This window comes from Boleophthalmus pectinirostris, unplaced genomic scaffold, assembly GCF_026225935.1.
Source record: "Boleophthalmus pectinirostris isolate CB_2022bp ecotype Guang Dong unplaced genomic scaffold, ASM2622593v1 HiC_scaffold_11, whole genome shotgun sequence".
NCBI lineage: Eukaryota > Metazoa > Chordata > Actinopteri > Gobiiformes > Gobiidae > Boleophthalmus > Boleophthalmus pectinirostris.
In genome coordinates this window covers 970,711-984,758 of record NW_026570994.1, presented here as the reverse complement: position 1 = coordinate 984,758, position 14,048 = coordinate 970,711, and the positions used below count along the sequence as shown (strand labels likewise).

Below are 14,048 nucleotides of genomic sequence, written 5' to 3'. Positions count from 1 at the left end.
TAAGAACAGATATTTTAGCAGGTAACTGAAAAACAACGAAAAAGGTACTTATGTCACAGTGTAATGATAAAAATGTCTCTTGATCAAAATGTACTTTACTCATCTGAACAACCAGGGTGGAAATAGGAGATGAAACTTCCTTAGTGCTTGGAGGCTTTAGACTTTTGATTCTGAAATGCAAAAACAAAACAATTAGTGAGAAAAAATGTGAGAATAAAACATAAAGAGAAGGTAATTTCGCAAGTAGCTTTACAGTTCTGTCAGACATTATATTATTAGTAACATTAGGGATAATAAACGAGAATCCATACCTAACTGAGTCACTAAAAGAGTTAGTAGTGATGAAACTATTTCCAAGTTGCAATATTACAGTAGTCATCTCATAATACTTTACTGCATTAATATAGCTAGCATTCTTTGACAGATAGTACTTTTTATGCACTAACAAGCCATTATTTCTATGCTGTTTTTTCAGACTAAGAGTTTGTTTTCATACCTGACAGTTTGTTCTGCTCCCTGCGCTCTTCTCTGAGTCACATGATGTTGCTGTGTCGTGTCGCTCAGCTGATTTAAACAGGTTTTGGCGCTGTCTTCCTACCAGTGGAGGCAGGACGAAAGCGCCACCTGCAGTCCCACTTCCTCAGGACAGTATCCCAGCTGTCTAAGGTCGTTTTCACACCGCTCGTTCGATTATTTGGTCCGCACCATGCAATAAAATTGTTATTATGTAGCAAATACACTCCAGTGTGGTCCGCGTTCACACCGGCAAACGAACCAAAACTGGTTCGATTCACGTGTCTCTGTTTCCCCGGTAAAACAGAGATATCTCCAGTTATCAACACCGATGTTCCTGTTAATACCACGGGCCGTCCTCATCTCAAATTATCACCATGAACTCATAAAACAGCAACATGTAGAACTTCACCACTACAAACTCACCGCATCAGCCCAGAGTTCGGGTAATAGCAGCAGCCAACAGTGCTCACAGTAGCGCGCAGCTCCTCAGGACGGGGCTGGGGTCTGGTCCTTGGTCTGTTACAAGCTCGTTGGTCAGATGGTCCGGAGGCTTCATCCTCCATATGCTGGTTCCAAACGGTGGCGAGCAAGACCAGTGCGCAATGACTGGGTCTGAGCGGGTACGTTCCGTCGTCTGCGCGCTGGTTCTGTGCGGTAAAGCGAGAATGCGCTGTGGACTACAGGTCCGGGCGCGCTGCTCCGGTTCTCCGCGCTCAAGAACCGCGGCTGGTTCCGAGGTGGTGCAGCATCCGGACAGAAGCGTGAGTCCAGTTTGGTTTGTTATATGTTGTTCTGAGCGTCCGTCCTCCGCGCATTTGGTTCTTCCCGGGGACGGGCTTCCTCAGGTCGAGGCTCCCCGCTCCAGCTCCTCTGAGCCCGGCCTGAACCGGAGCTGCCCCCGCTGGTTCGGGACTCTGGTTTGGATCTAGTCCGACTGTATTTCTCACACTAGGCTAAAAGCAGGGACTTTTTTTTAAGTTGTATCAATTGAATGGGCGATTGCCTATTGCCATAAAATTATTTGGTTAATTAAAGCCTAAAATAACAAATGTTGGTTGCTGCGTGATCACGGGGAACACCGGGTCGTCTCTGTGCGTGTAGGTCCCGAACAGGGGTACGCACCCCCAATTTTGACTCACTCTGGAGCCACACGTTCGCACACTGATACTTGCTCTGATCTTCGTGTGTTACATTCTCTGTATTGGCCATTGTTGGTAAAATGATTCGAAAATGAATCGCGTCTGCGTCTGGACAACAATCTGTTACTGCGCTGGAGTCGTACAGCGCGTCATTTCAGGCAGAGGAGACGCGTGTCCCTCCCATGATGCATTTCGAATAGTCCGTTTGTCCATACTGTCTATGGTTTGGACCCGGGTTCGCGTTCACACCAGAGGAACCGCACCAAAGTTGGTCATTTGGTGCGGATTCAAGCGAACCGAGACCACCTCTTTTTTGCGGTCTCGGTCCGCTTGATTTGGTTCGGGTCCGAGTCCGATTGACGCTTTCACACCAACGCAAATGAACCGAACTAACCACTTTTGGTTCGAATGGACCGTTTGGTGCGCACCAAATACTGTCGGTGTGAAAACACCCTAAGAGTTAAAAAGCCCCCTCGTCCCGGTTTATCGTCCCGTTTGCACGTTTCACAATAAAATAGAACCAGAACATAAATGTAATGTCACATACAAAATACACTGCATGTCCTGCAATAAAACACACATCAGGGGAAACAGGGAGGATGCTCAGTACATGAAAAATTAGGACAGAATGTGAGAAGGAAACAGAGAAGGCGAAACACAAGCAACAAAACACAAAGCAGAACAGGAACAACTCAAATCGGCCGTTTCTGACCACTGTAAACGAGAGGAGCACAGTCTGGACTGGGACGCAGCAAACATCACTTGGACAGAATACAACAAACATCGTCACTAGATTAAAGAAGCAATCGAAATACAGAAACATGCCCAGAGGACTATAAACCGGGACGATGAGTTTTTTTACTCTCACACACCTGGGATACTGTCCTGAGGAAGTGGGACTGCAGGTGGTGCTGTCGTCCTGCCTCCACCAGTAGGAAGACTGTGCCAAAACCTGTTTAAATCAACTGAGCGACACGTCACAGCAACATCATGTGACCACTCTGAGGAAGAGCGCAGGGAGCAGTCCAAACTTTGTGGTATGAAAACAAACTCTTGGTCTGAAAAAAGAACCTAAATAAATTATCGGAAGACCAAATGAACCTCATTGGACTAAGCCACTGCTGCTGTCATATTCCAGGTTTTAGATTTATTTGATGTAAAACTGCCCAACAAAAATGTGACTTCTGAAAATACAATATCATAATACCTTAGTAATTTTGACATCCCTAGTAGTAGACAGTAGTAGAAGTAAACAACAGAAGTAGGTATTATTACAAGAACAAGTAGCAGCTGTAGTAGTGGTACAGTAGTAAATTTTCACAATAAATATATTTTGTTCTTTTATTAACTTATTTAAAATTATTATTCATAATTCTTATACTTAACAAATATAGGCCTGATTAGGGCTGGGCGATATGGATCAAAAAATATATCTCGATATATTTTGCTATATCTCGATATACGATATATATCTCGATATATGTTCAAGAAAAAATAACCCCCTAAAACTGAAAACTGCAAAACAAATCTGCCAAATTCCACAAGGTCCTTTTTTTTTTTAATTGAAGTGTAAGAGGTCAGCAGTTCATATAGGAACATTTAAGATTACAGAAAACCCTAATTACATAAATAATAATTTAACTGTAAAATAAAATAAATAAAACATATTTTCTTCTTTTCATTCATAAATAAAACAACTGAACACAAGCTCATCTTTGCATTAACTCTGTTATCCAGACCAGAACGAGAACCGTGAGCTCCTTTAGCAGAGGAAGTTCAGGATGTTCCTTATTTTAACAGATCCATGTTCCTCACCAGCAGAAGGAGCTCTGAGGTTTCCCACAATCCACTGCAGATCAAACCCAACGTTTCCAAACACTATTGTACAAGTGACACTGCAGCAGATTATTAATTAAAATCTTCTGCTTAAATACACTTTACATTGCTAAACTTTACAATATATAAAGCATAACGACTGCAGAGCCACATCAGCCCGTTTGCGATAATAATGTGTTTAATGCAGATCTGCGCACGTGTGTTTACATTTTACAGAAACGAAACTTAAGCGCATGGCTCATTTGCATAAACAGCACTTCTCCTGCAGCTCAACTCCTTTAGCTTCTTTCGGGCTAAAGGACGCGACTCAGTGGAATATGAGGATGTGCTGCTGATGGTTTTGTCTGTAAATGGTGGAAAAGGTTCGTGGTGCTTGAAGCTTTTCACTGGCACCAACTTTCGGCGTTCACGGCGGTAGTGACGAGTGAAGGAGACACGAACGAACAAAATCAGGGAGGCGGGGGCGCGCAGAGGCAACGAGAGATGAGACAAACAAGTGAAGCGGTGAAATCAAAATTGAATATAAGCATTATATCGATATATACGATATGTCAGAATTCATATCGAGTTTAAAAACTATCTCGATACATTTAAAATATCGATATATCGCCCACCCCTAGGCCTGATACATAATAATATTTGATGTGTGTACTTTAAAGGCAGCCTGCAGGTCCTCCAGGGTCTGCTGTGCGGCCTCTCTCACACAGGCCTGCCCGCTGGATGTCAGCTTCCTCACTCGCATCTCCAGCTCTGGGTCCACCACGGCCGGGCCCAGCACCAGCAGAGCCTCGTCCTCCAGAACCAGGGACTGGAGCAGGCGCAGAGAGTGTAGGCACACCTCCCAGTCCCTATCTGCACCACCGGAGGGCAGTATGACAGAGCAAAAGTACACTGGCTTCAACAGATTGGTATTATTATAACTAAAATTAACTGTTGGCTCTGGACAGAGAATTGCTGACTTGAAAAGTATCTATCTAAAAGGGAACAAGCAGGTGATAAGGAGAGGTTACAGGTCAGATCTGTGGAGAAGCAATCCTACTCACAATAAGAATGTGCTCTATATTTTTCGATGTATTTTTGAGCTATATAAAGACCTGTAATCGATTTAATGCATGATAAGTTTAATGTCATACTGTGGGACATTCTGGGCAAAGCAATATCATCTCCACAGATACAAGCACTTGGCGAACCCCATACCAGAAGTGCACTTTTCATTTATATAGCTCTATTACGGTACAAAAGGCCTGATGAAAATGAGTCTAGTTAAGTTAATGGTCTTTAATGGAGGAACATTTCTGAATTACCACAAGATGACATCAAGAGGTGAGAATAAGTGTTTTTTCTTCAAAAGATGTATTGACCAATTGTCAGGGGAATAGTCAAATGCACTAATGAAAAAAAACTTCAAACTTCAAGATTTTAGAAAAGTCAGAAAAGCTAATCAAAATGTAATATTTGGTTAAGTACCATTGTTTCATTTGTTGCTTTAAAAACAAGAAATTCAGTCTCATGATGCTTTGTGTTCTCTTTACCCTCCAGAAGGTTCAGAGTGACAGACAGCAGCCCGGGGTTCTTCATCATGTACTTGAGTCCCTCTATACTGATGCTCACATTGTACAGAGCCATCAGCATCAGCCTGTACATAAGGTTACCAAGGTTACTACTTTTACTACAATAAAAAGAACACATCATTTAGAGAGCCAGAAGCACAAATGACTTATTGCATATTTTGGTACATACACTTTGAGTTTAGGGAAGGCTCCAGGTCTCATCAGGTCCAACAGACGGATCAGAGTGTCCAACAGCACGTGAGCAGAGTTGGCCAGGAAGTCCCGCCCATTGGTATTTGCAGCTACATCTGATGAATTGTAATGCAAATAATACAGTCAACTTTAGTTTACAATTGCATATTATTGAACAGCATATAGACAGGCCTTTCATGACAATTACTATATCGACAGATCGTTAAATATATGTTTATAAGGAACAATCTTTTTTGGGGGGCAGGCAGGATTTATCATAAGTACATTTTCTTCATAGTAGTGGAGAACTTTTTGGTATTTTTCTGTACTACAATCAAATATGAGCTGCAGAGAGTTGAATAAATAACTTTTTTGACTCATTATAGATACAAACTAACTACTAAAGTGTCTAATTCAGCTGTTTGTTTATTGCAGCTCATGTTTTTAGAATTGTGTTTGCGGATAATCCTGCTTTAGGGTTATTGTATCAGTAGTATAATTTAGTTTCAGTATTATCGTTATTGTCAATTTTTTTCTTCACCAATACAGTATATCTCACTTCAAATTTCATATCGTGACAGGTTTACATATAGATACTGACTGGTGATGGTCCCAGCGAGTGACAGCACAAACGTGTGTTCCTTTGAGTTGGGGTCTTCGGTCTGAACTTTGACATCTTCATCCAGAGAGCGGACAAAACTCTCCAGGGTCTGAGCTGCCACTAATAGAAAGGACTGGAGCTTCCCATGCTGAGGGAGTGACGTAGAAGAAGGGATTAGATTAGATTGCATTAGAGTTTAAATGTTTACTATTTGGATCACAGAAATACCTAACTAATCATAAAAACAAATAGCAGTTGTCCGAAGTAGGTATGTTTAAAACTTATTTTTAAGTTGGTTTTAAAATTATAGCAAGATCGCTCTATTGTGTAAGATATAATGAAAAATGGGTATCATAATTGTTGTTTGGAGGTGTACAAGATTAGAATATAGGTTATATTGTCTAAAATGAAAAAAACAAAACAAAAAAAAAAACAGGCATATTTAAAATTACCTCAAAAGGAGACAGAAACCTCAAAAGGAGACAGAAATCTCCAGTGCAATCTCCAAAACAAGAAGTGACAGTAATAGTTCTGCATTAATTTTGGTTAATTTTATGTTTAATTCCTCTATTTTATTCTTTGTATTTGATGAGTTGTGTTAAAATCCTTTTTAGGCAGAAGAGACATGACTTATGTGGGCTCACATCAGACAGCCATAGTGTGATGATATCCTCCTTGGCAGAGCAGCTCCACAGCAGACAGCAGGATGCCGAACCCAGGCTGGAGCAGAAGTCTGCCTGCTGCTGAAGCTCTGTGCCACTCTGCCACAACTGTTCACGCAACAACAGCTTCTCCTGCGCGCACATACGTGAACAACTGTGTGGTCAAGTAGTCAGTTACCACGTTTATGTGCATAGTCTGGTACTGCGAATATGCTGGCTAATATGGCTAATAACAAGAAGGCATTTGAATTACCTAAACGTCTGATGTCTACATGCATTATATGTTTGGAAATCCACTTAAAATCAGAGTTAGTTATTTATACAGTTCTTATAGTAAAACATGCAGACACATTATTTGAGTAATCTTTTGATAAAAATAGCTTTACCTATGTAAGACTGTATAACGAATTTTAAAAAACATGAATCATGATAAAATCGAAACTTTGATCTGGCTCTAAGAAAATCATGATATGAATTCTTTTGGCATATTCCTCACCCCTGTGTGTATCTCCACAAACATTACTCTTATTTCGCATGGAGGAAGGCCTCCTCCTGCTGGTCTCCGCTCTGCTATTGGAAATGTTGTTCATTAAGTATGGTTTCAACTTTCTCTTTCCATGTTATCATGTAGGTGATGTGCCACCTCTACAACGTTACAAACTGTACTTTTAAAAAGTCAATTTTAACCAATGAAAATATTCCATTTTGCAGTTCACTGCAATGACAACATGCTTAAAAATACATATGGTATGGTAAAGAAAGCTTGTGTGACCTCTCTCTCTTTCTGACACTCGGCCTGTGAAGCCTCGAGTCGACTCTGGAGGTGAGCACAGTCCTGCCTCAGCCTCTCCTGCTCCTGGGCCATCTGCTCCCTCACTGCTGACACTGGCATAAACAGAGCACTGTGAGGGACTCCAACAGCAGGATTTTATTATGAGCATTAGAACATTATAAGTTTATAAAATATGTTGGTGATAATAATACTAGTGATGACAACTCTACTTGTCTGCATGGCTTTGGCTTTGTTAAGCATATCCATGAGCTCCCTGTTGAGGACCTTGGGCAGGAAGTCCCTGAGCTGCATCACCTCTGTGGTGAGTTTCTCCAGCTCACGCTTCCTCAGTCTGACATAACTGTCCTGCAAGACAAACACAGACAAATGACTCTTTCAAATGCTTTGGTCTGCAGACACTGTACCAGTGCATTAGTTTAGTTAATGCAAAAGTTATATCCAAATTGTGAGTCCCTTGATGTGATTAGAAGAATTGATGTTATGATTTTAAGAAATATGACAAAACTAATGTTAAATGCATGGTAACGAAACCAGAATGAATATTAACATTTTTATTTAATAAGTTAATTTTAGCACAGTGAAGCTAGCCAAAATCACCACGTTGTTATGCTAGACTAGAAGAATCAGAAGCTTAAACAGATTTCATGGAATCGATTTTTTTAAATTCATTAACATGTATAAAGAATGTACAGAGCAAGAACCTATAGCTAATGTTTATTACATTGTCCTCACCTTGTCAGCATTGTTGACTGATTTCCCGCCCAACATGATAAAGAAGCCTGTAGTCTTAAAATATTATATAAACGTGTACATGCGTATTCGTTCAAATTCGTATATTTAAAACCCTAAAAAATGAAATGCTTTATATCTAACTTGACCTGTGGCGTCTGGGTGTAATCATATAGCACAATGGTGTTACATCGAAATCTGCCTTCCAGTCTAAAACGGCCCGAGCGGAGTAATAAGTTTACAACCATACGCTATTAACAAAAAGAAAATTATATATATTTATTATAGTCGGTATTTTCATTTATCTAGTTTAAACACATTGACACAATAACTCTCCAAAAAAAATCTAATGATCAAAACCAAAGAGACAGGGAAGCAGAATTTATCGTTACACCAGCCGGACTTTAGCTCCCGCCACTCCGTTCCACCCGGATTGGCTGCTCCCTTTGTCAGAGCCGAGAGCTCCATGTTCCCGCTTTGATACATCCACTCCGCGTTTTGCGTCGCACCGGCTAAGAGAAGCTTTCATTGTGGCTAAACTTGAACCATCAGTCGGGCTTTGATGCTCGAGGTGTGCGGGGGTCACTTTGGTTTGGGGGACAGTGTTGACCTGGACTTTCTTTTGCACTTGGAACATGTCTTCGGGGGCAGAGATGGAGTTGTGTAGCGAGGAGGCGTTCACCCAGCGGTTCCCTCTCCACCGCGCCTGCAGGGATGGGGATGTAGCCGGGTTGCTCGCTTTGCTTCGGCGGCTGTCGGAACACGCGAACCCCGCCGGGCACCTGAGCACCGAGGACTGCCGGTACGGATGGACCCCGCTGCACTGGGCTGCTCACTATGGACAGGTGAGTTTGCGAACCATCTAAAAACGAGCGCTGATTTTCTCCGCGTTGAAGCACATTATAAAGTCTGGGAATAAGCACGCCGCCCGTCTGCTCTGCTTAATTACATCGGAAGTAGCCTATATTTTGGTTCATTCTTAAATTGGAAAGTAGCGGTCACCAAAAGACGTTTTAGTCATTGTATTGGTTTGCTTTTTATGGCACATTACTGCACAATGGAAATTATTACTGTACAATAAAGTTTATTCATAAAAATAGGTTACTGCTCTTTTATTGGTTGCAGTGCAGCCAATGGGCTTTCAGAGCCGAGGGAGATCCCGGAAGACATAAATTCAAATCAGTCTTGTTTTGATATGATTTACGCTATAGGTCTAATTGTTCTTTTATCATTTGTGGCTATACGTTTATGAGTCAGTTTAATATATTCGGGGTCAGTGTTGTTTATTGATAATATTGAAATCACAGTGTTTGGTTTGCAATGTTTGAACAACTCCTTTCCATTAACTATTGTAAATACAGGGTGTCCCCAAAAATTGACATCATTTCACAGTTCTTGTTGAAATAATCAAAAATTTTCACCGAATGTATAGAAACAGATCAAGATATTATATTTAATGTTTAATTTTTTTTTGTTCTGTTTTCACTCCCAAAGAGAAGTCATTTTGTATCTTGGAATCTGCTCGCACACACTCATCCAAGACTCTGTCTGTGCAGCCTTCAGTGCAACAGGAAAAACTTCACCAGCTGGCAAACAAATTTGGACTTGGTACCTAAAATCTAGAGTGGAAGGCTGCTTACTCTGCACAATCTTGGGTGACTGTGTGCAAGCAAGACACAAAATTACTTCTCACTGGGAGTGAACGACATGGCTCAACCTGAAAACAGAAGAAAATTTGATCTGATCTGTTTTTATACATTTGGTGAAAATTTGAGGTTATTTCAACAAGAATTACCAAAATTATTGGCCTGTGAAATTACATCAAATTTTTTTGGGACCCTGTACATTTGGGGACCAGTGTTGTTTATTGTTAATATTGACATCACAGTGTTTGGTTTGTAATGTTTGAACAACTCATTTCCATGAGTTATTGTAAATATTTCACCATACTGTAAAATGTAAGGTTTAAAAAAGTAAAATGCATATGTGTTCTAAGCTTGTGTTTCGTCCGCAGTTGGAGTGTGTGATCCTCCTGGTGCAGATGGGCTGTGAGGTGAACACAGCCAGCAGCCGCTTCGACCAGACCCCCACCCACACCGCTGCGTTCGGGGGCCACTCTCACTGTGTGGTGTGGCTCACCCAGGCCGGAGCAGACGTCAACAGGCAGGTCTGTAAAACCACACATCTCTGGTGCATTTGAGTTATTTAAGTTATGGTAATGTTAAGTATAGTTTATTAATCCCTTGTGAGGAAAATTAATTATCTCCATTTTCATTGTCTCTGGGGTAATCTGTCAGAAGCAGTGAGCTGCTGTAGTACATCGCCCAGGAACCCAGTGCCAGATCTTGAGCTAGGCTTGATCAGGACAACTTGGCCAGAGGATTTTACCAATTGTGAATGTTTTTGGCCAAGATAACACTATTCTATTTAGTTGAAAATGACATCTAAACTTATAATATTACTGGCTCCTACCCAATATGATTATGTGTTGTTACTAGAGTCTGAAACAATCAAAGTAATTTCAAGTATTGCACATTACCAGCTAAACATGAATTGTCTCATATGTTATTAGGTTCTTTTTTTCAGACCTAGAGTGTTATTTCTAATAGTGTTAGTTTTTGAAATGACACTCTAGGTCTGAAAAAAGAACCTAATAACATAGAATAACATAGACCAAATGAATCTCATTGGAATATGAATTGTCTCATGTGTCTAGGACCTGACTGGGGAGGCTCCCATCCACAAGGCGGCACGCACGGGCAGTCTGGAGTGTATAGAGGTGCTGCTCATCGCTGGAGCCAAACCACAGTATGTACACAGATAAATTGCTGCAAACAGCTGCACTGGCCACTTACATGTTTCATACAAGCAGCCCAAGCATTTATTTAGTTTTATATTTTATTTTACTTTAGTCAGACATTTACCTAACTGATGTACATAAACTCAGGCATTGTTCGGTTAATTGCAAAACTGAAGTCCATACTGTATTTACATCTTAACAATCTTAAAATGTTTTAGTGTTTTAAAAATAAAAAATATTAATTGAAAATGAAAACTTTGTATTAGTAGTCATCGCCATTATGAGCTTTTGAGCCAACAGTAATAACATGAACTTGTGTCTTTGATAGGAAATCGCAGCTCTGTCCTCATGTTGTGCTGGTTGTGATGTTGTACAGCTAATGTTGTGAACATGATTTTGTCGGTTGTAGCCACAGAGAGAGACAGGAGGTGCTTCTCTAACTCTTCTCCACTTTCTGCATCTGGCACAGGCCCAGGTACTGACTGTGAGGGCGGTCATGTTTACAACTGCATGCATAGACCACAGCTTATGTTCTGTCAGAAGTCACAATAACTAATCAGTTACCACAATTTTATTTTTTGGTTTAGGTTCATTCTGTTCATGGCTAAGACTTTATTCAGATGAGCCCTTCTTTGCTCAAATGCAGTGTTTCTCTTGGTTTTTACACCAAGTACCACTATATCTGGCTTAAATTTAGGGCTAAACCAGGTCTTAAATGGAACTAAACCAAGGACGAGGTCATAAATAATGATTAACTCAAAGCAGTTACTCAAATACTGACTAAAGTTACAAAAATTGACCACTAGAGAGCAGCAAAGTACATCTTAACCAATAGATGGAGTAGGACTAGTGTAGGTTATGAACTAAATGTAATCTAGTGATAAGTTATTTCTTTAGATTTATGCCATTGTATTATAGATTTTAAGTCCAGGGATGCCAGTTCTAAAAAATAAAATTTAAAATTAAGTTAATTTTAAAAACATCTTAAATTTTATTCTAACATGTTTCATTTTTTCCAGTGTGAGGAATGCTTGTGGACAGACTGCGGCCGACCTGGCTCAGGCTCAGGGTTTCCTCGACTGTTTCCACCTCATCTCCAGCCTGCTGCAGCTCCACGGCACCCCCTGTGCTCTGGGCCAGGGCAGCAGGAAGAGGATGCTCCATGGACATGAGCACAGCCAGGAGAAGAGGGCCAGAGTGGATGGTAAGGTTAAAAGTAATCTGAAGTATTTCTAAATAACCTTCTTGAGTGCACTGTTGACCTGTCTGTGGTCTGCAGATGAGCAGCAGCATCAGACTGGAGCGGAGGACAGTAACATGGACTGTGCTTTACTCTCAGGTGAGCTGCTCTATCATTGTTTAAGCTTTTCTATGAAATATATAGATGTGAGAATCAGTTCAATGTTGTTATTTGTACCTAGTAATATAGAATGACTATTTTCCATTAATAATTGTAAGAAACAATCATTCCCACTTTTTAAAGATTGTGTACACCTGAAAACAAGTCACTGACCTTCAAGTCCAAGTCGAGTCCCACATCTTAGTCAGTTTTACCAAGTCAAGTCTCAAGTCCTAAAAATACTAACTCAAGTCTGACTCCAGCCCAAGTCATGATTTGCAAGTCCCCACCTCTGTTAAGAACACTGCACATTACTGATCACAAAGCTGTATTGGTTATTTGGTTTTCTCTTGAGATTGAATTGATGGTCTGTGAAAAATATGATATTACTGACACTGTGAACTTTATAAACTGCACCTTATAAAGAAATCTATATAAATCTGTCTGATAAATCCACAGATGAGACGACAGTCTTCACACCTAATCGCCATGCTGACAGCCATATTAAACTCCCTTCCTCAGACTCCACGTCCGCTCAGGACGGAGCGGAGAGGTGCGGCTCCCTGCACCTGAGCTGCAGTCCGGAGAGCTGGGGGTCTGAGCGGGTGGGGCACTGGGGTCTGGGGTGCGGGGAGGGAGCGGAGCTGCTCTATGGACACTACCACGGCTACGGAGACACGGCGGAGGAGCTCACTGTTTACACGCAACCTGATCACGTTGCTATGACAACATGACCACAGGATAAGCAAGGGTCTTTCTGTTAAAGCTCACTCAGATTTGTTCGCTATTTGAGGTTACATTTTTGTAGCATACAGTTGTTTGTTTAGCATAGCTTTTTCAGCTTTGACTGTTTCAACCATTCCCCATTTGATCTGAAGCAGCTAGTAAATTAAAAGAAGATATAACGAAAATATGAGGGAAAATGTATTATAAACTTAGAAACTACAAAACTTAGAAACTGTTAATTTTAAGATGTACGTCATGTCTAGAAAGGGACTCCAACCAGGGATATTCTGGTTTGGGGGAACTGTACTGCCCGTTGAACCACACTGACCTTCTATCTATGAAATACTTGAATCCCAGATATAGAAAAGAATAATTCAAACTGAAAATGGAAAGTAAAACTGTCACTGAAGTAACCTGCTACATTCACACACAGGGTTCTCAGACATTGTGATTAATGCACTATAATACATTTATGGAAAAAGATCACAAAAAAGCAACATACATTCAGTTTTTAAATTCAAATGTTAAGACCATATGAATGTTGTAAAATGTATTAAATTTATGCAATGTTTTTCAATCAAATTCCCCCAAAAAGCACTTGGTCAAGTGAAGCACTTTGAAATCAAACTGTACTGTATTTGAAAGGAAATTCAACAAGGGGAAAAAGTTGTTTCTTTTGAAATATGCTGTCTCTTTTGATACGTCGACCTATAATATTTTGTACTAATTTTTGGATTACATGAAAGACGTTTTTGCTGCAACACTATTGTAATGAAAATGTGTATTAATGTGTTTGCACTATTGCTTTAGCTTTAGCACATGAGGGATGTATTGTACTGAAGATAACTGTTTTAGATTTGCCATTTGTATTTGTAGACAATAGAAAGTTCTGGTTTGGTAGTTGAGATTCTGATGAGACCTGTAAGCCTATGTTTCAGTTTTGTATTTCTGTACTTTGTAGCAGTTTATATATAAAAACAATTCAGTATTAAGCTTTCTAAAAAAAAAAAAAATAAAAAAAAAATGAATTTTTTTCACCAAGGAAATGCATATGTGGTAGAATTTCTCACTGTAATAAAATGCAGTAATTTTTGGAATCAGAAATGGGGTGACCAGATTTTCAAAATAAAAAACTGGGACATCCCCGGTTTGTGGTGGTTGGTAA

General features: G+C 40.3%; 2 protein-coding genes across 2 annotated transcripts; one reads left to right on the top strand and one right to left on the bottom strand.

The window, feature by feature from the left end:
• Positions 1-62: 62 nt before the first annotated feature.
• hsf2bp (heat shock transcription factor 2 binding protein) lies at positions 63-8,218 on the bottom strand. The gene is made up of 9 exons (XM_055165116.1): positions 8,022-8,218; positions 7,499-7,634; positions 7,269-7,372; positions 6,479-6,628; positions 5,835-5,982; positions 5,232-5,349; positions 5,024-5,127; positions 4,144-4,343; positions 63-170 (listed from the first exon to the last, which is right to left on the bottom strand). The coding sequence occupies exons 1-9, from the start codon at positions 8,055-8,057 to the stop codon at positions 141-143; spliced, it is 1,026 nt and encodes a 341-aa protein (XP_055021091.1). The 5' UTR covers positions 8,058-8,218; the 3' UTR covers positions 63-140.
• A 288-nt stretch (positions 8,219-8,506) lies between these two features.
• LOC110175635 (ankyrin repeat domain-containing protein 10-like) lies at positions 8,507-13,988 on the top strand. Its single transcript, XM_055164552.1, has 6 exons — positions 8,507-8,863; positions 10,033-10,185; positions 10,735-10,826; positions 11,838-12,022; positions 12,098-12,157; positions 12,617-13,988. Exons 1-6 carry the CDS (start codon positions 8,654-8,656, stop codon positions 12,889-12,891), a joined length of 975 nt encoding a protein of 324 aa, XP_055020527.1. The 5' UTR covers positions 8,507-8,653; the 3' UTR covers positions 12,892-13,988.
• Positions 13,989-14,048: the final 60 nt, after the last annotated feature.

Excerpts from the sequence above, each read along its gene's own strand:
- hsf2bp (XM_055165116.1), bottom strand. The coding sequence starts at position 8,057 with ATGTTGGGCGGGAAATCAGTCAACAATGCTGACAAG. Across the intron at positions 6,629-7,268 it reads AGTGTCAGAAAGAGAGAGAG|GAGAAGCTGTTGTTGCGTGA; the intron begins GTCACACAAGCT and ends ATGTGCGCGCAG. Across the intron at positions 4,344-5,023 it reads CACTCTGAACCTTCTGGAGG|ATAGGGACTGGGAGGTGTGC; the intron begins GTAAAGAGAACA and ends CCGGTGGTGCAG.
- LOC110175635 (XM_055164552.1), top strand. The coding sequence starts at position 8,654 with ATGTCTTCGGGGGCAGAGATGGAGTTGTGTAGCGAGGAGGCGTTCACC. Across the intron at positions 10,186-10,734 it reads GAGCAGACGTCAACAGGCAG|GACCTGACTGGGGAGGCTCC; the intron begins GTCTGTAAAACC and ends TCATGTGTCTAG. Across the intron at positions 12,158-12,616 it reads GGACTGTGCTTTACTCTCAG|ATGAGACGACAGTCTTCACA; the intron begins GTGAGCTGCTCT and ends ATAAATCCACAG.